The 24,195-nt window shown below is 44.6% G+C and overlaps 4 protein-coding genes and 2 long non-coding RNA genes across 13 annotated transcripts; 2 read left to right on the plus strand and 4 right to left on the minus strand.

Moving 5' to 3' along the window:
• Positions 1–717: 717 nt before the first annotated feature.
• LOC124850846 lies at positions 718–2,062 on the plus strand. The gene is made up of 2 exons (XR_007031903.1): positions 718–1,188; positions 1,306–2,062. It is a non-coding gene; the product is annotated as an uncharacterized LOC124850846 (long non-coding RNA).
• Positions 2,063–2,064: 2 nt separating this feature from the next.
• On the minus strand, positions 2,065–5,549 carry LOC124850849. The gene is made up of 2 exons (XR_007031907.1): positions 4,647–5,549; positions 2,065–3,021 (listed from the first exon to the last, which is right to left on the minus strand). It is a non-coding gene; the product is annotated as an uncharacterized LOC124850849 (long non-coding RNA).
• A 1,683-nt stretch (positions 5,550–7,232) lies between these two features.
• LOC118284915 lies at positions 7,233–10,657 on the minus strand. Its single transcript, XM_047336295.1, has 8 exons — positions 10,181–10,657; positions 9,184–9,210; positions 8,644–8,946; positions 8,510–8,545; positions 8,273–8,332; positions 7,945–8,034; positions 7,661–7,720; positions 7,233–7,442 (listed from the first exon to the last, which is right to left on the minus strand). Exons 1-8 carry the CDS (start codon positions 10,215–10,217, stop codon positions 7,324–7,326), a joined length of 732 nt encoding a protein of 243 aa, XP_047192251.1. The 5' UTR covers positions 10,218–10,657; the 3' UTR covers positions 7,233–7,323.
• A 117-nt stretch (positions 10,658–10,774) lies between these two features.
• On the plus strand, positions 10,775–14,036 carry LOC118285097. The gene is made up of 5 exons (XM_035608449.2): positions 10,775–10,892; positions 11,702–11,968; positions 12,147–12,407; positions 12,773–12,913; positions 13,340–14,036. Exons 1-5 carry the CDS (start codon positions 10,850–10,852, stop codon positions 13,387–13,389), a joined length of 762 nt encoding a protein of 253 aa, XP_035464342.1. The 5' UTR covers positions 10,775–10,849; the 3' UTR covers positions 13,390–14,036.
• An 802-nt stretch (positions 14,037–14,838) lies between these two features.
• LOC118284813 (low affinity immunoglobulin gamma Fc region receptor II) lies at positions 14,839–18,923 on the minus strand. 7 transcript variants are annotated; one of them, XM_035607912.2, is made up of 7 exons: positions 18,788–18,923; positions 18,573–18,629; positions 17,243–17,378; positions 16,611–16,940; positions 16,238–16,522; positions 15,636–15,779; positions 14,839–15,216 (listed from the first exon to the last, which is right to left on the minus strand). In XM_035607912.2, the coding sequence occupies exons 2-7, from the start codon at positions 18,591–18,593 to the stop codon at positions 15,146–15,148; spliced, it is 987 nt and encodes a 328-aa protein (XP_035463805.2). In that variant the 5' UTR covers positions 18,594–18,629; positions 18,788–18,923; the 3' UTR covers positions 14,839–15,145. The 7 variants fall into 7 exon arrangements, with proteins under 7 accessions (XP_035463805.2, XP_035463789.2, XP_035463796.2 ...); XM_035607896.2 differs by having other exon boundaries at positions 17,243–17,381; XM_035607903.2 differs by having other exon boundaries at positions 18,774–18,910.
• On the minus strand, positions 18,636–23,958 carry LOC118284351 (butyrophilin subfamily 3 member A2-like). 2 transcript variants are annotated; one of them, XM_035607161.2, is made up of 6 exons: positions 23,718–23,958; positions 22,520–22,888; positions 21,646–21,874; positions 21,179–21,243; positions 20,788–20,892; positions 18,636–20,464 (listed from the first exon to the last, which is right to left on the minus strand). In XM_035607161.2, the coding sequence occupies exons 1-6, from the start codon at positions 23,770–23,772 to the stop codon at positions 19,902–19,904; spliced, it is 1,386 nt and encodes a 461-aa protein (XP_035463054.1). In that variant the 5' UTR covers positions 23,773–23,958; the 3' UTR covers positions 18,636–19,901. The 2 variants fall into 2 exon arrangements, with proteins under 2 accessions (XP_035463054.1, XP_035463053.1); XM_035607160.2 differs by having other exon boundaries at positions 18,636–20,467; positions 23,718–23,956.
• Between the last annotated feature and the right edge of the window lie 237 nt (positions 23,959–24,195).

A 24,195-nucleotide genomic window follows, 5' to 3' on the forward strand; every position in this document is an offset into this window, starting at 1 on the left:
CCTCGTTGGATGTCCGACCAAGGCCTGCTCCACCTGCTCCATGTCCCTCGTCGGTGGTCCGACCAAGGCCTGCTCCACCTGCTCCACGTCGCCAGTCGGAGGGCCGATCGACGCGTCCCTCGTCAGTGGTCCAACCAAGGCCTGCTCCACCTGCTCCATGTCCCTCGTCGGTGGTCCGACCAAGGCCTGCTCCACGTCCCTCGTTGGTGGTCCGACCAAGGCCTGCTCCACCTGCTCCATGTCCCTCGTCGGTGGTCCGACCAAGGCCTGCTCCACCTGCTCCACGTCGCCAGTCGGAGGGCCGATCGACGCGTCCCTCGTCAGTGGTCCAACCAAGGCCTGCTCCACCTGCTCCATGTCCCTCGTCTGTGGTCCGACCAAGGCCTGCTCCACGTCGCCACTCGGAGGGCCGATCGACGCGTCCCTCGTCGGTGGTCCGACCAAGGCCTGCTCCACCTGCTCCATGTCCCTCGTTGGTGGTCCGACCAAGGCCTGCTCCACCTGCTCCACGTCCCCAGTCGGTGGTCCGACCAAGGCCTGCTCCACCTGCTCCACGTCCCCAGTCGGAGGGCCGATCGACGCGTCCCTCGTCGGTGGTCCGACCAAGGCCTGCTCCACCTGCTCCATGTCCCTCGTCGGTGGTCCGACCAAGGCCTGCTCCACCTGCTCCATGTCCCTCGTCGGTGGTCCAACCAAGGCCTGCTCCACCTGCTCCACGTCGCCAGTCGGAGGGCCGATCGACGCGTCGCTCTTCGGTGGTCCCACCAACGCCTGCTCCTCGAGTGTTCCATTTTGGAACAGCATTGGAACAGCATTTTGTGTTTTTTTAATTTATTTGGTGTTGTCTCAGTTTTATCTACACGGTATTTTCCATCTGTTATGAAACTGGGGCAGTGTTGTTTGTTGTGCTTACAACCGGTTATTGGTCAGGTGCGATGACATCAGCAGCCAGATTCATCAAACAACAATGTGGGGGTGGCACACACCAGTTGTTCTCTGAATGACCCCCGACGGAGTGAGCTGTTGTGTTTCTTGCTGTTTTATCTCAGGCGGCACGGTACAGACCTCTACTGGTTTACTTCTCAGTTCTAATCATTTTGAGGATCTATTGTCATTGTACAAGGGAATGTGCAATAACAAAGCTCTAGGTGTGGATGGGTGAAGAGAAAACGGGACCCGGGACTGAGAGTATTGCCTCCGTTTGCTTTGGTTTTGTCTATTATTTTGTGCTATTATACCTGGTATGTTGATAGTGTGTTTGTGTGTGTGTGTGTGTGTGTGTGTGTGTGTGTCCTTCCTCCACAGACGCAGACACTACTCAAACTTTCTACTCAACACTCAACCTGGAGGCCACATGACGGGAGACGACAGCGCCTGTGTTGAAATGAACCAATCAATCAATTCGTGGATGAAACTCAAGAAACTGGAGAGGAAGTCTGCGTCGTCTCTTTTGTGTGTTTGATCTATTCACACGTCGCTTTCTCTTCTTTGGGGGAGTTTTTGTCACATTTAGTCTCTTTGTGTTATGAACAATTTCCATCTTTGCCGACATTCATTTTCTCTTCGTGGTCGTTCTGTGTCTCTGAGGTAGTATCTCGTATCTTTGCAGTTCGTCTCAACTAAAGAACTTTTGGATTTGTTTCTGTCGGTTGGACAAAAAAACACACAAAAAAACCCCAGTAACATATTTAGACTTTTTCTGTATTTTTCTACAATTCTATTTACAATTTCACCAATTCATAGAAAAAAGGAATTTGTGGTGAATCAAAGTCGAAATAGCTCGTTAAAAAATAATAAGCTCAGATTGATTCAAAATTAAGATTCTGCTCAGACATTCTCGGCCGTCAGAGGATGAACCCCTCCGGACGTTAGTGACCCGCCCCGGACTTTTTCCTCTTGCGCCACCGTGAGGTTGTTTTTTTTGTTGATTGTGCTTTGTGTTGGTGAGTGCACGTGTAAAGGCTGACACCTACTGGCCGAGTCGAGGCGTTGCATCTGTATCTGTTTAAAACCCCACGGAACTGTATCATGTGAATAAAAGCTGTTGCTGGGAAACAGTCAACGTTGTGGAACTTCTTTTTCTTTTATTGGAAGAACGGAGTTTACAATAATAGGGACTTTTAGGTTTTTAGAGGAGAGAATAGAACTTTATTAATAAGACGCCGGAAGAAATGTACTCGTTACACCAGTAGAGTTATTACAAAGAAATAGTAAAAAGATGCCAAAAAAGATTTTTAAAAAAATGCTATATACATATATACATATATATATTCTAATGCTGACAGAGGTTCAACAAAACCAGCAGGGTCGAGAACCAGGGAGGACACGAATCAAAACTTGTCACAGTGTGATCATCGCAGTCGTTTATTTCACTGTAGCCACAGGTACAGCCTGCACACTCAGGGGTGAAAGGTTCATGCTTCTTGTTTCATATGATAATAATAATTGTAAGAGCCGTTTGTGTTTGGTGTGCCTCAATTGGACGTTGAGTTCTTATAATCAGGAGCTGCTGGAGACTGACGGGACAGTTGGTCGACCGTGGTCACGTGAATGTTGTGTGGATATGGATTTTGTTTTTTCATGTATGTAACATAATGTCAAACGCTCAGTAAAGTTATTAACAACTGTAAAGATGATGTGATTTCTTTTGTTGTTTAAAACCCACGGAACTGTATATGTAAATAAAACCTGTTCAATGGAAACAGTGGACATATCCTCATTGTGGCACGCATCAGTCAGTCTCCGACGTGGAACTTTTTTTTATTGTCAAATTGGGGTCGTTTCAATAAACTATATTGATAAAAATAGTTTTAAAAAAATGTCCAAAGAGGGAGCGTTGCAGATCTGTGAAGGGATGGAGTTCCAGAGGCCGGGGGCTGCGACGCCGAAGCCTCTACACCCAGGAGTCCGCGGTCCGGTGTTGGGGACGGAGAGCCAACCCTTGTCCGTCGACCGCAGACTCCGGGACGGGGTGTAGGGACGGAGACGGTCCAGTAGCTGCGTCTTCCGGCTCCGCTCGTGCTGCGTGTGAAATCACAGCGAGTTAATACTTTTGTCATTCCTTCTGTTTGACACAGCAAACAAAACTCCCGGGGCAGAATATACATCGATACCACATCAACGTCACGCTTCATGACGACACTCTACTGAGTGACACTCTCCTTGAACATCAGACTCAAGTCAATGCCTCATTAAACATGGTCGAGGGACCAGAAGTAAAAGAAATTTCCAAACATCGAACACTGAGTGTGCATTTCACTCCTTAAGAGACGTACAAGAGACAGACTGAACAACTCTGGTGGTTTGGCCAAGTTGATAACGCGTCGCTGTCATGTACCAGAGGCCGCTGGTTCGAGACCCGAGCTGAACAGGGAGTTCCTCGACAAAAAGTCAAGAAACTTCAATATGACACTCATCGACGAACATATCACGCAGCTGAGCTCCGACGAGGGACATGATGCAGTCAAGACCGAACATGGTTCTCCTATACAAGTATTGTATGTACAAGTTGTCAACGAGTGATACGTTAATAATTCTCAGGTTTGAGCTGATGAATCGATGTCCTTGTCCGAGGGCGAGCGAAGGATCCTTCAGAGTGAGGAGGGAGACGGCGGAGCAAGGGACATTATAGAAATCTCGTGACCGAAGATTTGCTTTCAGAGACCGAAGAAAAATTTCCAAACATCGAACACATTTCCAAACATAAAACACATGTTCACTTCACTCCTTAACAACACGTACAAGAGACAAACTCAACAACTCCGGTGGTTTGGCCGAGTTGATAACGCGTCGCTCTCAAGTACCGACCGAGTTGTCAACCAGAGTGAGGAGGGAGACGACGGACGTCCACCCGACATCGACGTTCCGGTTGGGACGTTACTGTACGGGAAACTGGGACATGAACAGGTGCCGGCCGGAGACGATGCGTGTCCTGACCACCGCCGTCGCGGAGGAGACGACATTGACGACACTAATCCCGTTTGTTCATCGATATGATTTGATCGAAGTGCGGCGACATCATCATCTCTACTGAGTGACACTCTCCTTGAACATCAGACTCAAGTCAATGCCTCATTGAACATGGTCGAGGGACCATCGAACACTTCACTCCTTAAGAGACGTACACAACTCCGGTGGTTTGGCCGAGTTGATAACGCGTCGCTGTCATGTACCCGAGGCTGCTGGACTCAGGAATTCCCCGAGCTGAACGGGGAATTCCTCGACAAAAAGTCAAGAAACTTCAACATCAGCGCAGAACCGAGACCGCGGAGAAACATCTTCAGCGTGGAAGTCATCGCATCGATGACGAGCTTACGCAGCGCAGCGACGAACATATCACGCAGCTGAGCTCCGACGAGGGACATGAACATGGTTCTTCTATACAAGTACTGTATGTACAAGTTGTCAACGAGCTGATGAATCGATGTCCTTGTCCGAGGACATTATAGCAGCAAATCACTCACTTCACTCCTTAAGAGACGTACAAGACACAGACTAAACAACAGACTGGTTTGGCCGAGTGGATAACACGTCGCTTCACTCTTGTACCCGAGGCTGCTGGTTCGAGACCCGAGTTGAACGGGAAAATCCTCGACAACAGCAGAGACGAGCTGAACTCACCAGAGAAACTTCGATATGAGACTCACCCACAAAGGTTTAGAACGAGGCTGCTGAGTGAGACCCGACCTGGACATCAGCAGAGACACACGACGACGTCCAAACCGAACATGCACTTCTGCAAGTTGTCAACCACAGTGAGGAGGGAGACGACGGACGTCCACCCGACATCAACCCTATTCCGGACCCCTCCGGAATAGGCCTCGGTCTCACCAACTACTCCCGTTTGTTCATCGATATGATTTGATCCGTTTCATCGCGGCGACATCATCCACTGCGCGTCAAGAGTCGACATCAGAGTCGAGCTGAACTCTCACCAGAGGCTTCGACACGAGACTCACCCACGAATACTCTTCCCAACATGAACGTCTCGGTCGGGACGGGGACATGAACAGGTGCCGGCCGGAGACGAGCTGCCGGCTCCGTCTCTTCCTTCTCTTCTTCATTTTTAAATAAAATTCTTGTGACCAAGTCTCCAGCTTCTTTGAAACAACTCACACGGACTAATCCCGTTTGTTCATCGATACGATTTGATCCATTTCATCGCTCCACCGCGCATCATCCACTGCGCGCAACGAGGGCGCGCGGTGCCGCCTCGACCCGAGCAGGAAGTAGACAACTTGAATCAAAACCCTTTGGCACAACGTGTTCTCGGGTTGAAACGTGGCGGTTCGTGTCGTAGTTGTTAATGCGATGATCATAATAATACGTTTTCACGAAGTAACAACGTGAACTTCTCGTGTCTCGTGTTGCGCGTCAACGCTCCGGGAGCGAAGACGGCTGAACGGGAGGAGTGTGGAGTGGGAGGAACCCGGGGCTGAACACTCAACTCCTCCACGACATCAGAGTCGAGCTGAACTCTCACCAGAGGCTTCGACACGAGACTCACCGAGGAAGAGGACGAGGACACCGCGGGACACGGCGACGTCGAGAAAGACCCCGAACGTGGAACTTGTGGAAGTTGTCAACCAGGGACACGATGAATAGAATATATTGGCAGGTCTCGACCTGCTGGATCAGTGGGTGACACACGAAGGATCCTTCCATCCACGGACATTTTAGCTCGGTGAAAGAAGTCAGACTGAACCGTGACCAGGAGCCGTCGTGGCCCCGGAGGCTCGGACCCCTCCGGGAACAGGCCTGGGTCCCACCTCGCTGCTGCTGGAGCCCAGAACTTTGTGGAGCGTTGGAACATTTGTATTATTTGTTTTGAGGATCGTTTCCTCTGTTACATGTTGTGATTTAATATTGAACACCTGAGCATTTGTGAGAATAAACTCATGTTGACATCAGTGCATCACACAGCTGGAGGTGAGTCTCTATTATTTTGTGGCATATTCTCCCTGGTATGTTGACAGTGTGTGTGTGTGTGTGTGTGTGTGTGTGTGTGTGTCTTGTTAACATTTCACATTTGATCAGCATTCTTACTGCTCCATTCACACAACATTCATTTGATTTGAATCTGCCTCGTCGTGTATTGGATGCTGGATAGACGGAGAGCGCTTGACAGTGTTAAAGGTGGAAGGTTCCAAACTCTACCACCAAAGAAAAGCTTCTTGAAGAGACACAGTGTCACAAACACCTGGTCCCGGACTTATACCACCAACGTGTGGAAACTGTCAGCAGGAGGAATTTGTGAAAATATGTTTTGCACCATTTCATTTGTGTCTCAACGTGTTCTTACGGTACCTTTTTATTCCGAATGTCTCGACAAAACGCCATCTGATTCAATCTTGTAATCATGAACCGACGAATTCCCTGATGTAAAAGTGGCAGGGTCTGACTGTGAGGGAGTGGACAAGGAGGAGGAAGTTCTTACATGGACTTCCTCCTCCCTTGAGTTTCACCTGGAGTAACCTCTGTACTGGAAACTCCCTTTGGGGCGGAGTTTCCGGGAATTTCCAATTTCTCGGCTCAGAACAGTTTAAAAGCAGCCGCTCTGTGGAGCTCGGCAGTCTCACTCGCAGACTCCGACCGAAGACGGGCCGGCAAACTATTGGCCCCCTCGGAATTGTCTTTGTGCGTTTGTTACGGCTTCTGCAGGAGGATCGGAACCAGCATGTAGCCGGGAGCCTCGTCGCGACAGTATTTACACACCCGAGACAGGTTGCGTTCGCAACATCTGTCCGGAGCCAATAGGAGCCAGGACTGTGAGGAGCGTTCTGACGAAGGGAGGATTCCGCGTCTGACCCGTGACCTTTCGGGCCGACCTCTCTGTCAGCACGGGCCACCAGTGGCTCCCAAGTACCTGGTGACGTCCGTGCTCTTTCGAGCAAACCGGCGTCAACCATGGTGGTTTTCAAGTTGAGTTATTGAATAAACAGAAAAAAATAAAACCAACGACTGTCCAGCTCAGTGAGTCCGATGGAAGCTGGAGGTGAACAACGGCCGTCAGCAAAGATCCGCGGCCGCTCCGATTGTGGACGTGAGACAACGAAAATCCTTTATTAGATCACGGACATGCCCTCGCCTCTCGACTCGCTGAGTCTTCATCGGGGCACCGGTGCAAAAACAAACAGGCCCGGTGTTGAAATGTACAAATCCCGTATTTATGGATTTAATGACTCATCACATTCACAAACATGAAATTTGTCATAAATGAACAGAACACGGAGAAAAGGAAAGGACAGTTTTATTCCTGCTGGTTGAGTCACACCATGACTAATTATCACACGTATCTATATTTCAAAAATAAAAAACCTTGGTTCAGTCCGCGGTCCGGTGTTGGGGACGGAGAGCCAACCCTTGTCCGTCGACCGCAGACTCCGGGACGGGGTGTAGGGACGGAGACGGTCCAGTAGCTGCGTCTTCCGGCTCCGCTCGTGCTGCGTGTGAAATCACAGCGAGTTAATACTTTTGTCATTCCTTCTGTTTGACACAGCAAACAAAACTCCCGGGGCAGAATATACATCGATACCACATCAACGTCACGCTTCATGACGACACTCTACTGAGTGACACTCTCCTTGAACATCAGACTCAAGTCAATGCCTCATTAAACATGGTCGAGTGACCAGAAATAAAAGTCAGAAAGTGATAATACCTGCACGCCGATACTCTGTGAGACGTTGAACCCACACACACGCCCCAGATGACCTGAAGCCTGGAGAGTCGGAATCACAAAGACATTTTAGGAACTAGTTTAAGCTTCAGCTCATGTTCGGAATATCATTAAAAGTCACAACACAATTTAGGGACTGGAAGACTATTGTGTAACCATAACCAGAGGGTGGTCAGGTGGTGCTATACACACATGTCAATACATTACAATGCATTTGTAGAGTTTCATAATGTCAAGAAGTTTGAAAGCAGAGAAGAGCGACTTACAGGTGCAGAGGGGGGGAAAAGCTACAAGAGCTACAACAACTCCAACGGCTACAACAACTCCAACAGCTACAACAGCTCCAACAGTTAGTCCTAGGGAGATAAAGATGCACCACAGGCTTTTACTGTCACCAACAGAGCCCAACAAGCCGATGTGAGCGAGTCAAAGATCTTTGATACGGATGAATTGGCTTATATACAGAATGTTTGTGGATATTTCCTTCGAGTTCAAATATTTCAACACAAGCTGCTGAATCCATTTACGCACTTTCTTCATGTCAACCAACAGATCGAATGTTTTTGTTGTGGTTTTTTTTCAGAACTAACTTACCGGTTGTCCCTGACTCGGGGACGTTGTGCTGATCGGTGCCTGGGCCTTCAGTCGAATGTGCTGAGACACAAAAGAGAAAAGAGAGCTGATGAAGGGTTGTCGGCTGTCGTAGCAAACACAAACACGGTACAACGACCATGTCTCAACCCATTGTCACGTCACCCATGTTCACAAAGTACAACCAAACAGTAACTCTACGTTATTTATCTCAAACAATGTTAAAAAATATATATTCACCGGCTTCTCTGTCGCTCGTGTCGTCCGGTGTCACAGCTACGAGAGCGGAGGGAGTCAGAAGGTGTTGAACTGGTCAGAGGATCAAATGAAAACGTTCTGGAAAAGGTCCATTTTGAAAATAGAGCCGTACTCACTGAGATTCACACAAGAACAAGTGTGGCGGCTGTTACATAGAGAATACTGCGCCTGGTCTCCCAGCTGCAGCCCAACGATCGTGAGGTTGTGGTTTTCACAGGAGACTTTGAATCTTCCTTTGTCTTCAGTCTTTCCTTGGAAGCCTGGATGTCCTTCGCGACAGGTGATCAGCTCGGCGTTGTTTCTCTCCCACCTCCATACACGATCTCCCGTGGCATCTTTGAATGGAAGAGTGATGTTGCTGCCAACCGTTGCACTTATTTCAGTCACCGGCCCAGAACACTCGCCCATTTCTGGAGCATCTGTAACAAAATGCATAAGTTTAGGAACAGGAGCGTGTGAAGGTGGAGAGTGGCTGCAGGGTGGCGCCACGGAGTGATTGTCCCTGACTTGGGTGTTGCTGTTGTGAATGCGAGACCGACGCACTACCCACTGGGCTCTGAGGTGTAAAAGTACTGGTGAGAAGTTATCATGTGGTGTGTTTGGTGACCTGCAGTGACTACTAGCTACAACTGTAGGTGGAGGTTGAAGATACTCACCGATTGCCGGGGGACAGACGACGATGCCTGTGGGTCAAAAACACGAAACTAATGAATCGACGTGACCAGAGGAAACATTTTGGAAAACAAAACCCTGGTGAAAAAATAATATACTTATGTGTATTTTAAATGTACTCACATTTTTAAAAATATATATTCCAAATATACTAACAATAAAATGTAGCATCTGGAAATATATAAAAAGTACACTCACATCATACTTTTAGCTTTTTCATAATGACACTTTAAACACACTTATAATTGCACTCTAGTACACTTTCTCTGAATATATTACTGGAATATATACTTTAAGTTAAATATAAGAGTAATAAGTAAAGTGTACTTATTTAAGATTGTTTGTTGAATGTATTTTTTTATACTTTAAAATGTATGCTTACAATTATCACTGTAGTAATGCACTGAACGCATATTTTAAAATACACATTTTAACACCCTGATGTCAATTTGTAGTGCACTTATTCTATCAATCAAAATAACACACACTAAAACATAATGGTATTATAGTATACTTCAAGTCAAGTAGTGTCATTACTTTAGTGTGCCATTTCAACTTTTTTGTTGAATATTGTTTTTGTATATTTTAAAATGTATGCTCAACATTATAAACATTACATTTTACATTTTAATATAGATATATGAGAAACATAAGTGCACTTTTCCTTCTCTGCCAGAGAAGACAGTGGCTGTGAGGATGGTGATTTTATTATTCCATAATCTTTTCCTACATTGTCCTACAACTAATACTGTGGTTTGTATCAAACACAAGAAACATGTTTTCAAACAGTTTGATTTGAAAAAAGATGATAGTACAGAGTCTGTTCCCCTCATGACATGCTCACATCGACTGGTGCAGTTTTTAAATGAGATATCATTGTTTCTAGCCCGGATCGGGCTTTGGCCCGACTCGAACTTAAAAAGACACGTCGGGTGAATAAATCTGAACTCGCTCAGAGAAGCTTTGATTTTAAAAACTCACCCAGGAAGACAACCGCCTCCAACAGAGCGCGGGACATGGCGCCGCGGGCGCACGTGAGACCCCCGTGAGTTCGTCTTCAGGTCTCGACCGCGGGAAGAAAGTGAGAACGAAATAACACTCCGCCAGTTTCGACTCTGACTTTGTTTGTTTCGTGTTCTGTGATCTTCTAGTTGCCTCAGAAACTCTGCCCGCACCAAACCGAAACTAACGACCGAACTCACGCTGCCTTGCTCCACTTCCTCTACCTGTCTCTCTCTCCCTCCTCCACATGTCCTTTTCATGTTTCATGGCGATTGGCTAACAACTTTGAGAGGTGCGTGACTGTTCTAATCTACTGGATGAGACAAAAAAGAAAATAAAAATAAAACAAAAATAAAATAATTCTGGTCTTTTCCAAGAAAATAAATACTGCTCTATATTCCACATGATCTGAGTTCATTTGTATAATTTCTTTCATATTGAATTTGATGTAAGGCCTCACGCTCTCTCCCTCTAAAGACTATTAAATCTGTGAAAACTTAGATGGAGTCTGGTCGTCAGTCAGTCCAGATGCTGCTGCTTCTGCTGCTGAGTTGCTTTAACTTTTCTGTTTTTGTTCCTCGCTGCTCAGTGACATTTCCGCTTTGAGTTCAGGATGTGGGTACTACACGCTTACTTGAAACTGGTTCGATGGAACAAAGAATGGACATCCCGTCACTCTGCCTTCTCATGTGTAAGACATTTTACCTATTTTTCAAATATTTCACCAGTCCAGTGTTTGACTGCTCGCATAGAGAGATGAAATAGTTAGATTCTTTTCTTGTTGTCTCCCTCTGTTGACATGTTACTTAATGTGTTCATATTTCAGCTGTTTCTAAAGCAAACAGGATGTAATCTTTACTGAGTGGAAAAAGACACGGTCAGGTCATGGGATGAGACGCCAATTGAAATGTTCTACATCATGTCACAAAGTTGCTGTTGCATCTCTCTGTCTGACGCTTTGCGTGATCAACGATGAACGACAGCAAGTTCGCGTGACACGGAAAATCTAGCTTTGTGAAATAGAAGATACAGCTACAGTGATAGACACTTTCTCTTTGTGTTACCAAGCCACTCAGACCTTTTTTAGTTTTATCTGTTCAGGTTTTGAAGCTAGCTGCCCCCCCCATATAATGGAGATGAATATTAGATAATAAGGTATTTTGTCATGTTCAAGGTGTTAAAAGATGATGTTAATCTATCTACGAGTGTGTGAGGTTTGATCCAAATGCAAATCAGGATCTGGCGGATTTAAATGCTGTTTCAAAATGTATGAGATACAAGCTCTACGTATCGGCATTCAAGTTTATAAAAGATGTCTCCATGGTAGATCGTACAGATTGTCCCGGCAGTGGTAATCTGACGTGCACCAGTCTGACCACGATGTGGCTTTTTCAAAGTTGTATGTTCCTCCTCACAAACACCAAACAGCAGATGACGATCTCACCCGTATGGTTTTGCATTCATGTCAACCTAACCCGTCACTCCTGTCTGAACCTGCAGCAGCCACCCTGAGCATCCACCCCGACAGATCTCAGTTCTATCGCTATGAGACCCTCACTCTGAACTGTGCAGTGAGCGGGAACTTCAGTGGCTGGACACTGAGGAGAAACACCTCCTCTGGGACCTTTCTCTCATCTGAGGATGGCTGGTGTCGCCAAAATGGCTCCTCCTGCATCAATCCCAGCACCTTCACATCGGACAACGGAGTGTTCTGGTGCGAGTCTGACGAAGGCTGCCGGAGCAACGTCCTCAGCATCACGGTGAATGGTAAGGCACAAGTCCTGCTTGCAAAACGGTAAAAGTTTGCAAGTATTAAAATGTACCAATCTGGGAGATACAGAGGCAACACCTAGCTAGCAAAATGCAGGATTTCCAAAAGGGCTGTTGAGAATATTTATGATTGAAAAACAAGGAAAACCCCTTAGGTTTGCCTTCCTGTATTCAGTCGGTGTTGTGATCGTGGAGATCCCTGCACGCCCCGTGGCAGAAGGAGACAGAGTGACGGTTCGCTGTTCCCACAAGGAAAGGTATGTGAAGACGGCTGTGTCCGATTTCAATGCCTCGTTCTACAGAAACGGCGTTTTCATGGGCATTCACCCCGAGGGAACAATGACCATCCCGGCCGTGTCCGAGTCTGACGAAGGCTTCTACACGTGCAAGCACCCGACAAAAGGAGCGTCGCTTCAGAGCTTCCTGGCTGTGACAGGTGATGATGATCGTCTTACCCAAACAGCACAGACAAGTCTGCGAGACAAAAGCTTTTCTAGAGGCAGGTATCTCATCTCATTGTCTGAGATGAAACTGACTCAGTACAATTAGATGCTCCTGCTCCAGAACTCAAACATTTGAGGCACAAATGTGCACTTATTCTACCTGCAAGGCGGCTTGAAACTGCCCGACTTGTCTGCTTCTTGTCGGACTTGACTTGTTTTGTTTCTTTCATCTCAGAAAGGCAACTTAATTAACTAACTTTTACTGCCTGAAGACAGTAGGAGTAAGCTTGCTAGTCACAATGAAACATACTGTCGATGCTAAATGTTCAAAGCTCTGATGTTTTGTTGTTCTTCTCAGTTGGAGCTCAGCCTCGAGACGTCCTGCCCACCGCCCGTCCTGGCATGTATCTGCCCCGGCTGGTGTGCAGCGTCCTGCTGTTTATCTTCTACACTGTCATCATGATAGTGTGCGTGATCAGGTACCGACAGTGGGCCCGAGGTAAGTTCACCTCAGAAAGTCGTTGATGATTATAAGACATTTGTCGTGATCCCGTTTTTTTCTGTCTAATCAGGGCCCAATGTCAAGGGAATGTCAATATCAGTAGTCGGAAGTTATGTTTATTGAGGAAACATTTATTTAATGTACTTTAATTTTTTTGTTTGTTTGGTCCATGTCCCATCTGCTAACATGGAGGGGGCGGGGTTTGTGACCTATACTGCAGCCAACCACCAGGGGGAACTTTTTGTCATCTATCTTTACATCCAGTCTATGACTGGAGCCTAACAAGAGCCAACTAGCAAGCTATGTATGATTAACCAGTGTGACGGCTTTAAAACTTAAAAGAAAGTTGTTGTTTTAAAATAAAGTTAGAAATAAAGTGACGCCACTAAAGAAAGACCCTTTTTCCCTCTGCGCTTCCTGCAGCTCGAGCTGATGCTGAAAGGAGAGTCTGGGATCGTGTCATTGCAGACTGATAAATCCGGTTTCCCGCCGGGACAAAGAAAAAGAAGAAGAAGAAGAAGAAGCGTACCTATGGCCCCTTGAATTGTGACGCAGCTCTTGATGCTTACTTATGCTGATGAATTTATATTTTAAAAGGTGTCTGAGTGTCAATAACCCTTTCTGAATAATGTCTATAATGTCTGGATGGTGATATTAATATTAGTTCATGAATAGGCTGCTGAGATCTATTAGTTTGTACAGTTTGACTTCCTATCCTTATGATAATCTGATTTGATCCAGATAATAATCTGATCCCATCCAGGTAATTATCTCACTGATAATATGAATAATAGTTAGACAACACTGTGGATAATAATGTGAATAATAATCTCAAAAATAAACAGATAATTATATGGATCCACATATTGATCTGGATAATAACCTGATATAATCTAGATAATTATCAGATAAAAATATGGATAATGATGAGATAACATTCTAAATCCTAATGATAATGTGGATTATAATCAGAAATTAATCTGGATCAAGATAATATTCTGGATAACAATCACTATAGTAATCTGGAGAATAATTTGGATCAGATTTTTTTTTAGGAATGCTTGGCCTTGACAGAGTTATGACTCATTTAACTGTTGAATAAAAAAGCTTTGAATATCAAGTTTGTCATAATCCTTATTGCATTATGTTACTATTTTGATGTAAAATGTCAATACACATCAGTAATCTGGATAAAGGTAGAGGATTAATTCATTTACTCACACAAGTGGAAACCAAATAATGTAGATGCGAAATAATATTATGGAAACAAATTGTCAATTTACACATTATATGTGTTTTACTCATGTCAAAACTAGGGTCTGGGACTTTTTCTTGACTTGTTCCAACGAGTGGCCTCTGTAACAGCCTGACGCATTTACACTGCTGCGCTGCCTTCTTGTGGTACAACAGGCTCGGAAGTGAGAGAAACTGTTCACTTTGATTTATTGGGTTCTAACCACAGAATACAACTGAGAGCAACCTCACTCTGCGACCAGAGTGAAGTTGCTCTACATCATGATTGGAATCTCCAGACGGCAGCAGTTTCCAATCACGATGCAAATCATGGGTCACTCAATGAACTGGAACGTGCCACAGAGCACAGTCCCACATGTTTACCTGTGTCCAGTGTAGTGTACTACTGATTTTACATCTTGTTTGGACGCGTTTTGAATTTTGGCGCTGGCCTGTTTGTGGGATTTAAAATGACACACGACATCCTCTCCCGGGTTCTACTTCTGAGAAATGACACTCGCCCCTAGTTTCAGGATATTCTCACCACAACCGACCACACAGGCACAGAAGGCTGATTCTGCAACACAGTGACCTGTTTGTAATTCAACATTTTTTTTCTTGTCGCAGAACAGGAATGTGAGAAAACGAATTAAGAGTTTCATTGTCCGGGGAAAGACGTGTCCAAAATCTCCACTTTGAGTAAAGTTTTAATTAAATTATAATGACAATAACAACAGACAGGTCGGCTAAAACTTCACACCTCGCATTTTCCCCCCCCACTTATGTCTTACTACACGTCTTTCTTTGATCGTCCATTTCCGATAATCTCAACTGAGCAACACATCGCTACAAAGAGTTTGGTCTGAACAAACCATTGTTGAAACTGTGGCCATCCAGTTTAAACTCTGCGGACACATTGACTGACGGTGATAGTAACGTCTCTCCGGTGGTGCAGGTTCGCGAGTGATGCAGAATTTCTTGGTGGCCTGTTGCTGGTTAGTCAGGCGATACAACTATTTCCATGATGACATCGTTGCTGCCTCTTCTCTCTGCGACCGTCCGAGCTGCTGTGCGAAGACAAAAACAAACAAACAAACAGACATCATTGCACATATTTCTATGACAATAATAATCTGCTTTATGTCTAAGTAAAAATAATAATAACCAAGCGGAGGCTTTAGTTAGATAAAGATGCTTGAGTTTCTCTAATCACGTGTCTTTGAAATCATCCGATACGCAGACGACACCTGAGTGTCCTTAGACAACTTTCTTTCCTTAGGCTACAGTTTCCGATTATGAAACAAGGGGTTGAAAGATGTTTCAGAAGGTAAACAAACACCTCTCAGGAACCAAACAGTTGAATAACTTAGCTATCAGATAGCACACCCACCTAACCACTGTTGTTTTAGCTTCACATGACGAGCTGTCATTAGCTAGTGGAGGCAAGGTTGCCTCCTTCCTTACACACTTGCAAGAGCGGTCCTACCTTTCTTCCTGTCTCTGTATATGAGTCCGAGTAAGATGGTGGACACCAGGTAAGGGGTTCCCACCAGCAGGTGAAACATCAGTCTGAAGACTGGAACTGAATACGAAGCTCCGGGTTGAGAGGAGCATGAAGGTGGACAGGAAGCTGTAATGATAAAGAACAACTCTTCATCACCGAGGCAATTAACAAAACAACTCACCCCATAAAGAAAGAATTTACTTTCAGTCATGACCTTTTGAGACGTTAAAATGAAATCTAATTCCTAACAAGAGAGCAGACAAAATCTTCTGTCACTCAAAGTGCTTTTCAGTGGACGACCGTCTACTAAGCCTCAGGATCCATGAATTATGTGTAGGACAGTTTTATGAATAGATGTTAGAACGTTCTTTATGGAAGCAGAGGTGCAAGTAAAATCAAGTAAAGAGAATATGCAATGTTCTACAAGATAAAAAATACATCAGATGCTTTTTGAGCGGGAAAAAGTCCAAACCCATTGATCTTGAGGAAAACAATCAGGCATATTTATCGTGCTCATATCTGAAATGAGGTCATAAAAAAAATCTGGGGGTTTGTATCGTTAGAGAGACGTAATCTTAACAGACCTTTATCACTGAAACAACTTTTCCAAACATTATATTCACCGCCAACAGCCAACCAGCTGGCTATGGATTCTTCCCCTCCAGAGATGCCGCACTTGTAGAGTCCCTCGTCGGATTTGGAAACACTGTGAAGGGTCACCTCTCCCGAGGAGCTGCTGCCGATGGGGCGGCCATCTTTGAAGAAATGAAACACGTGGGCGGCGGAGAACGTCTCAGCCTTGCAGCGCAGAGTCACAGCAGCTCCCTCCGGCACGGGGAGGACCGGACTCTCCAGGACCACAGGGTGATCTTCAGAGGATAAAAAACGTGTGACAGTCACTGAAGCGGTCCGTGAAAGTGGAGGCAGGGTAACATTTCACAGCACCAGTTGTCATACCAGTGATGGTGATGTTGACGCTGTTCGTCCGCTCGCCGCCTGCAGACTCGCACCAGTAGACGCCGCTGTCGGACGGGTAGATGTTTCCAATGGTGCAAGTGGAGCCAGAAGTAGTGGTGCCCCAGCTGGTGGAACAGGGCCAGACCCCGCCCTCCAAGGTTCTCCTCTTCACCTTCCAGCCGGTGGAGTTCGAGCAATCCTCGCAGTTTAGAGCGATGGTGTCGTACCTGAAGAACTGAGACCTGTCGGGGCTGAGCCGAAGGCAGGCTGCAGGGGGGAGAGGGGGAGGGAAGAGAGGATGGCAGGGACGAGGGGAAGAAATGAAATTAACTAAAAGATGAAATAAATGACAAAAGGAAAGAAGCAAACAGAAGTTATAAAAGAATGGGAAGTTTGTAAGGAAATTATAGACAGTAATGAAGGGTAGAATGAAAACAAGCGATGGAGGTCGGAAAAGATGATGAGAGAATGAGAGGAAGAGTAAAAGAAAGACATGGAAAGAGGGCAGAAGACGCAGGAACGAGACAACGAACAAGTGAAACAACGATCAGTGAGGTTTGAATTCAGCAAGACCATAAAATACCCGAGAGAATTATTGAGTAGGAAGTGAAGAAATGTCTGTTTGAACTCACAAAGCACCAGACAGAGTGGCGTCAGCTGCATCCTGTCCCACCGCCGACTGACAGACTGACGAGCAGCCTGAGCTGTGAACATCCTCTCTGACAAACGCCGCCCCGACACGTGACTGTGTGACTGTCTCTCCGCCAGCTGCTTGTGTGAAAGTGTGCAGAGAGGAAAGTTTGAAGCTGCATGAGAAAAAATCTCTCCAGCGAAATCAAGCAAGGAATTCACTGAACAAAGAAGCTGAAGATCTGAAAACAACTAAAAGTGTGTGTGTTATTTTCACGTCCAGCCGACAGGGAGCACCATGTGAATGGAGGGCCAACGTTCTCTTAGGGCTCTGCTTTTGGTCTCTACCAACCCCTGAATGTCAGTCATTTTACTTTTTCATTACTGAAGGATAAAATACCCCAATAACAGCATATATAAAACTTTGGCGTTCAGTAGATCACGTTTTTCCGCTAAAGGCCCAACAGTCCTTTAGTTCCGTAAAGCTGCGCTAAACCTCACACACTCTTAGATACAGTCCCCAAAATATGCCATTTTTTCCATTAAGAACCAATGAATGAGTCTTTGGGAAATAAGTGGAAATGTGAAAAAAATAAGTTTTATCTCGTTCACAATCTGATACTTTGACCGGAATTCTTTCTTGGCCCATGATCCATCCTTCCAACAAGTTTCGTGGGAATCTGGTTAGAAGTTTTTTCAAAGGTGAAACATAACCTCCTTGGTGGAAGAAAAAGATTTGGTACAAATTCGGTACAAACAAAATTTCAAAAATAATTGAAAGTACTTTTGTGAGTATGATGTCTATTTCTTTTAATCTATTTAAATTGTCTTGTGCATTTTTGATTTCGTTGTGCCTCTTTATTTCTTGTGAATATCGTCTGTCAGCGGGTTTTTCCTTTGTTAAGTAACAAAGTTATGTTTATATCACTTTTCATGTTATGTAATTGGTGTCATGATCAATGTAGTTAGAATTTTTTTAAAGCAAAAGAGAAAAAAGGTAAAGGATTTTTTTTGCCTTATTTTCCCAAGTTAATGATCAATTGGAACCAACAGTGTTGCAGTGGTCTTAGTGCCTCTTAGTGTGTTATTGTGCGACTCTAAGAGTTGTTCAGATCCTTAATTTTTTTTTTCCCTTAAGATTCCACACAATTAGAAACTAACTATTAGAAAATGACACCAAATGTCTAAACAACAGTGAAACCTATTACATTCCCAATCTGATTGATCACATCTCACTTTCGAGTTCTTAAAACATGGGGAAAGCTGTCGCCTGCTCGACCTCCACCTTCAGTCCACTCACAATAGAATTTTAAAAAAGTGCAGTGCCGTTACCTTTCCACCAGGGAGTGGCATCGTCTCTTTCCAGGTTTACAGCTTCAAAGGTGAGCACTTAAGTTAAACAAAGAAAGAGCTTTATTTAATTTCATAACACTGTTTATAAAATATATACAAAAATGTAAATTCATAATTAAAACAAATATTGCATTAAAATAAAGAATTAATTTAGATTTAAATAAATGAACCCATGCATACATCACCAGACGTACAATCTGACTGTAAATCCTGACTCCTCCATCCTTTGTTATTCCATAGATGTACAGTGAAGTGAAAACCTCCCGAGTCACGTTCATATAAATATACCATAAAGCAACAGTGAAATAATGCGCAGGTGAAAAAATCCTTTCTGAAATGGTTCTGTGGAGGCAAAAAGGTGAAAGTGCAAAAAAAGGACAGCGATCTTTTCTCGACTCTTCTTGGAGACGATACGAGTTCAGACTACAGTCGTTTGATCCGTAGCGACAAAAGTAAGTGCGTATGTATTTTAGTGTTTAAAACAAAGAACAGGTTTCAAATAAGAGCAAAAACAAAACCAGGGATGCTGGAAGTCAGATAGACAATGAAAGTTAAAAAAACAAAACTAAATTGATCTTTCTCAGTAAACCTTTTTTGACTTGTAGTTACAACCACTTGCCAGTAGGGGATGCTGCAGCCCCTCAGTACCTCTACTCCCAGCTGGACCTACATAGGCGCACCTGTGCAGCAGGTGTCGCATGTCTGAGGCCGACAACACAGTAAGAATGAGGTCGTTCATTGGTTCAAAGCTTGTCACGTCTCCTGGAATCCTTAAAATAGCTCGTTGTGTTCCTTGTCATTGCAAACTAAAGCAAACATCAAACGCCATTTAACACGGCCCTGACTAAAGCCCCAGCAGGTTCTGACACTGGAGTTTGTTTCTTAAGAGCTTTATCAAAGATAAACTGGTAATTGGCTGAACTGGAACGTCTCATTGTGGCTGAGAGACAGAAAGTCGACCTCAGAGCTGATTTGTCTTGTGCTTAGCTTAGTTTAGCTTAGCATAGAAACTGGAAATGCAACGAAAACGTAAAACTAAAATGAAACTTTTAATCTAAAACTGAGCTAAAACACTGGTGAAATAAATTTCTCATGATTTGATATTTCCAACGGAATTACTTGATTAAACCTCTGATCCAAGCTCGTTAGAAAATACTACACAGCAATATTCTTATCTTATTTACTAAACTTAAAAACCAAACCCTAACCAAATTACAAACGGCCCCACTTAAGCTTGACGTATTTTTAGGTATGTTTGATTTGGGGAAACTCAGACATGAAGCTTGTGCTGCTTCATGTTACCTTCTCTCATGACTCTTCTGTGAGACCTGCCAGGGGACTGTAGCGGTTATTATACAGGGCCGCTGATGAAAACCCAATGGAATGTCTACGCTGGGGCTTGGAGGGGTTTGGATTTGTTTTTGTCTCTGATGTGCGGACTGAAGAACTGGACAGATCCGGGCTGCTGTTTTTGATCAGTCCTGGATAGCTGTGCTGCCTTAGGATGCCAGTTTTCGGATCCTTTTTCTGGGATGAGTTGACAGATGGAGGAGGGTTCCTGTTGATTGATGCCGCTGGTGTTGATTTGTGGTCACTGGGTGAGATACTGGAAGAGCTGCAGGGAATTGTTCGCTGGTTGTGCTGCAAAAGAATGGGACTGAGCTGAGGGGAGATGTTGCCCTGCAGTCGGTGGATGGTCTCGTTTCTCTCACGAGGCTTCAACTTGAGGTCAGCCACCTCCTTGATCCGCTGATCCAACTCCCTCTTGCTTTCAGCCAGGGCGCTCTGCAACAGGGACAACTGATCTTCAGTCGTAGCGTTGGCTGAATTTTCATATGATGCCCGTTGGGCCACTGGCAGTTTTTGAACTTCTGCTGTGTGAAGACAAAACCAGACAAGCTGTTAGTGACGCTTATATTTTATCACTATAACAATAGCTGAGATCTGGAAACGTAGGTCTGTCGTGTCCCGGTCGACTGGTTATCACTGGTCAGACAATCGCTAGTGTTACATTCAAGGAGAAAAGTCCTACAAAGACAATAGTCTTCAAAAGTTCACCCATATATTCTATAGTCACTGATCGTCTTTTTATCTACAGGCATTGATCGTCTTCATCTAGTCATTGCAGTAGTAACTCACCTGCTCAATTTGAATATATAATTAACCAGGCACTTTTGCTGAAGCAGTGACTTACCGAACTTGCAATATAACAAGGCTCCGACTGCACAAACCAGTGCAAAGCAAATGACCCCTCCAACCGTGTAGCAGGTGGTTAGAGGGCAGGACCGCGTGCAGGCGGCTGCAAACACAACAGACACCAAACTGATGAACACGTACATTATCTCATGCGCGACAAACACGGCAGAGACAGAAACAGTGCTGTCATCAGCACACGAGCAGACTCCAGTCAGAGTATCATAACTTTGTGAGTCAGAGAGCTACGTGAAAAAGAAAGGAAGTAACAGTAGACAGATTTACAGTAGTAAATCATTTTTTTTGTTTTTGTGGGGCATTTAAAGCATAAATGTGCATTCAGGGTTTCGTTGATGCAGCAGGCGCAGGTGTGTTGGTGAAGCCTGAGTTACCTGGTACGAGGATTGCAGTGTCCCTGGACTGGTTGAGCTGCAGCTGGTGAACTCTGCAGATGACCCTGTGGTGAAAAGAGACGTCAGATAAAAACTCAAGTTCAGTTACAGTTCAGGAATCATCTAAACACTGTTGACCATTTTGTTGGAAGTAGTCTTTTGTTCCTACAGTACATTGCCTGATTCCAGATTTTTGCACGGGTTTTTAATGTTTGCAGAACCAGTGCACATCAGGGTGGATAGCGTTTGCTAGCATTAGCATTGGGAACGTCGAGGGTTTTAGCCATACATGTTTGATCCTCAGTCAGACTATGAATAAGACGAGCAGACATGTCCAGTAAGCATCTTTCATTTGTTTATCTTGTTTGTTGCTTGTTCGCTTGTAACCAGCAGTGGCTAACATAGGGTTACTGGTTGTACTAATGCAAGTTACTGTACCGACGAGTGGGGGTTTCAGGGTTAAAAACCTTTTCATTTTCATGTTCGTTGCAGTTGGGAGAGGCACTCTACGCCTCACGGTGTAACATCCACTGGCTTCTAGGTCTCTTTTTGGGTCTTCTTTAGCTGGGATCTCATTTCCCTGATCATCCAGAAAGGTGATGTCGGGCTCTGGCAGCCAGCAGCTCGCCTCACAAAGGAGAGTCACTCCTCCGCCCTCTAGGAGTTCCATTGACAGTTTCGGCTCAGATACTGCACCTAAGCAAACAATCAGGGAAATCAGGGCGTTAGCACTGAGGCTTTCGTTCATTCATGACATGTGAGTGGAAACACGATGTGGAAAAACGGGGTCAAGAGAAGTTACCACACCCAACTATTATGGAAAGTGAACGCTGAATGTGTGTGACACACTGTACTTTACAACCACATTTCATCACATCCTTTAAGTGAATTCCAACAAGGTGATCAAATCTTTAGCGCTCAATAAACAAACACTCATAGTAGCTGCGTCGCCCTCTTCCACAGCCAAACATTGTTTTAATCACAGCCGGCGCTTTTTGTTTTGTCGGGTATTCCAATCTGTTGTTTACATTTTCAAAAACTACAATGTCACTCAGTAGAGCGCAAAACCTCCAACTATCCCTTTAAAAACCACATTTAAATCCACTAAATCCAGATATTCATTTGGATCTGCACCAAATCAGATCAGAATCACAGTGGAACTGATTAATACAGTCCTGGTAGAGGACTCAAGACGGAACTAGGACCAAATTGTCAGGCCTGTGTCGCACGCTAAGGTACTGTAGATCCTGCAAAAAGATAGAAGCAGGGATATTTTGGCTTAACTGTAGTTCAACAGCAAAACCTTAACAACTGTATATAAATACGTCTGACTTGACATACCCACAACAAGCTCCACAGTTGTAACGTCTGAAATGGAGTTCTTCCAAAGCCTCTTGCACATGTATCTCCCGGCATCGGACAGCTTCACGTTGGAGATCCTGAGGGAAATGCCTCCATGTTCCAGGTTTTTCATCACGAAGCTTGTCCTGAACTCAAAGGCCGGATTTTTCATCTCCTGAATCTCACACCCATCCCGGTAGAGGAAGATGATGTTTGGCTTCAGGTCTTCCTTGGACCACTCAACTGTTGGAAAGTCGCGGCTGGCAATGTTGCTGAAGGTGCAGGGCAGAATGACGTCGCCGCCGGCGAAGGCCAGGACCTTCTCCAGACCTTCCACTTCCTGTGGTGGAGCATGCGTCAAGGATTCACCTAGAAAATCCAACATTATACTTGAAATTATTGACAGCGAAAAAAAGGGGAGGGACTTTTCTGATTATTAATGTGGTTGAACAAGGCTTTTTCAGTGTTTCATGGCGTGTTTTCAACATTTCACTTCTGTCTATATATGTTTCTGTCTTCATGGCAACCACAAAACACAACTCCTCCTCAAACACTTGCAGGGATTGAATTACACGAATCACACTTACGCAATCTAGTACTTTCTCCTGCACTGACATGGACGACACGAGTTTGAAAGTGTTCTACGATACACGCTCCCCCACTGCTGCATGTGAGTCAGAAACAAGTCTGAAACTGTACACCAGCATTATAGGAAGCCCTCAGCGTGACTAAGCCATTTCTTTGGTAATGAACAGAAGGTACTTAATAACTGCCCACAACCACGTTCATCAACGATGTCAGGAGAATGTCGACCGACTGGAAGCCCCTACTAACTTGCGCAACCCCCTTACAGATAGCCTGCAGGTCCTCATACTTCCAAGGCCAAGCGAGTTAAAAGGAACTCATGAAAATTTTCCACTGAGTACTTTGGCCCATTATATTAATAACTAACAGAATTATAGTTGCGCTGATGGAATGACCTCTGTGCCTTTTTTCTTGTGCAAACACATGACGCATGTCACTGTGCAATACGTGACTAACCAGTCTCATAAGGCTGAGTGAACAGATCAATAAATTCTTATTTACACAAGTTTATGCACATTATATCACTCATACATTAACATGGGCTCATTGATAGACAAAATAATGCACTAATAGTTCATTAAAAAAGAAGAATATTCTCATCTCACATACATACCTGTAGCTGTGCAACAAGGCAGCAGAGCCGAAACCAGGAAGAGTCGACAAAACATCCCCAGAGGTCACAAAGTACACATAAATGAATCAAAGATTTAAAAAAAATCAAAGAATAAAGTTTTCTGACACACAAACACCTCGTCTGACCGATCGCGTCCCCGCACAGACGACAACAGAAACAAACTACACCGACATTCGCCTCTGTGGACGGAGAGTGGAGCCAATACGGAAGTTCCTTTCGGGAGGGGGGGCGTTTCCAAGGAAAGCGACGTGTTTCAATGCAGATTGTGTGTCATGTGTTTGGCTTGGACTATTTCAATGAAATCTTAAATAAGATAAAAACATTAAATATTCTGAACATTTTCAGATATTTTGTCTCACCCGCACATTTCAAGATATCTTATCCCATTTAATGACTTCATTTTAAACGTTTTATGATATTATTATCTATAACCACTATCACAGAGAGTTTTAAAATG

The sequence above is a fragment of the Scophthalmus maximus genome, chromosome 12, assembly GCF_022379125.1.
Source record: "Scophthalmus maximus strain ysfricsl-2021 chromosome 12, ASM2237912v1, whole genome shotgun sequence".
NCBI lineage: Eukaryota > Metazoa > Chordata > Actinopteri > Pleuronectiformes > Scophthalmidae > Scophthalmus > Scophthalmus maximus.

What these genes read in the sequence shown, in the direction of transcription:
- LOC118284351 (XM_035607160.2), bottom strand. Translation starts at nt 23,772, where the DNA reads ATGTTTTGTCGACTCTTCCTGGTTTCGGCTCTGCTGCCTTGTTGCACA. An exon ending in GCCTTGTTGCACAGCTACAG is followed by an intron (nt 22,889 to 23,717) that starts GTATGTATGTGA and finishes TGGATTTTCTAG; the next exon opens with GTGAATCCTTGACGCATGCT. An exon ending in ACGAACATGAAAATGAAAAG is followed by an intron (nt 21,244 to 21,645) that starts GTTTTTAACCCT and finishes TTTTCACCACAG; the next exon opens with GGTCATCTGCAGAGTTCACC.
- LOC118284813 (XM_035607896.2), bottom strand. Translation starts at nt 18,593, where the DNA reads ATGCCACTCCCTGGTGGAAAG. An exon ending in GCCACTCTGTCTGGTGCTTT is followed by an intron (nt 16,941 to 17,242) that starts GTGAGTTCAAAC and finishes TTCATCTTTTAG; the next exon opens with TTAATTTCATTTCTTCCCCT. An exon ending in AAGTTGTTTCAGTGATAAAG is followed by an intron (nt 15,780 to 16,237) that starts GTCTGTTAAGAT and finishes TTATCATTACAG; the next exon opens with CTTCCTGTCCACCTTCATGC.
- LOC118284915 (XM_047336295.1), bottom strand. Translation starts at nt 10,217, where the DNA reads ATGTCCCGCGCTCTGTTGGAGGCGGTTGTCTTCCTGG. An exon ending in GGAGGCGGTTGTCTTCCTGG is followed by an intron (nt 9,211 to 10,180) that starts GTGAGTTTTTAA and finishes TTTGACCCACAG; the next exon opens with GCATCGTCGTCTGTCCCCCG. An exon ending in CCCCGAGTCAGGGACAACCG is followed by an intron (nt 8,035 to 8,272) that starts GTAAGTTAGTTC and finishes TTATCTCCCTAG; the next exon opens with GACTAACTGTTGGAGCTGTT.
- LOC118285097 (XM_035608449.2), top strand. Translation starts at nt 10,850, where the DNA reads ATGGAACAAAGAATGGACATCCCGTCACTCTGCCTTCTCATGT. An exon ending in GTCACTCTGCCTTCTCATGT is followed by an intron (nt 10,893 to 11,701) that starts GTAAGACATTTT and finishes CTGAACCTGCAG; the next exon opens with CAGCCACCCTGAGCATCCAC. An exon ending in GAGCTTCCTGGCTGTGACAG is followed by an intron (nt 12,408 to 12,772) that starts GTGATGATGATC and finishes TGTTCTTCTCAG; the next exon opens with TTGGAGCTCAGCCTCGAGAC.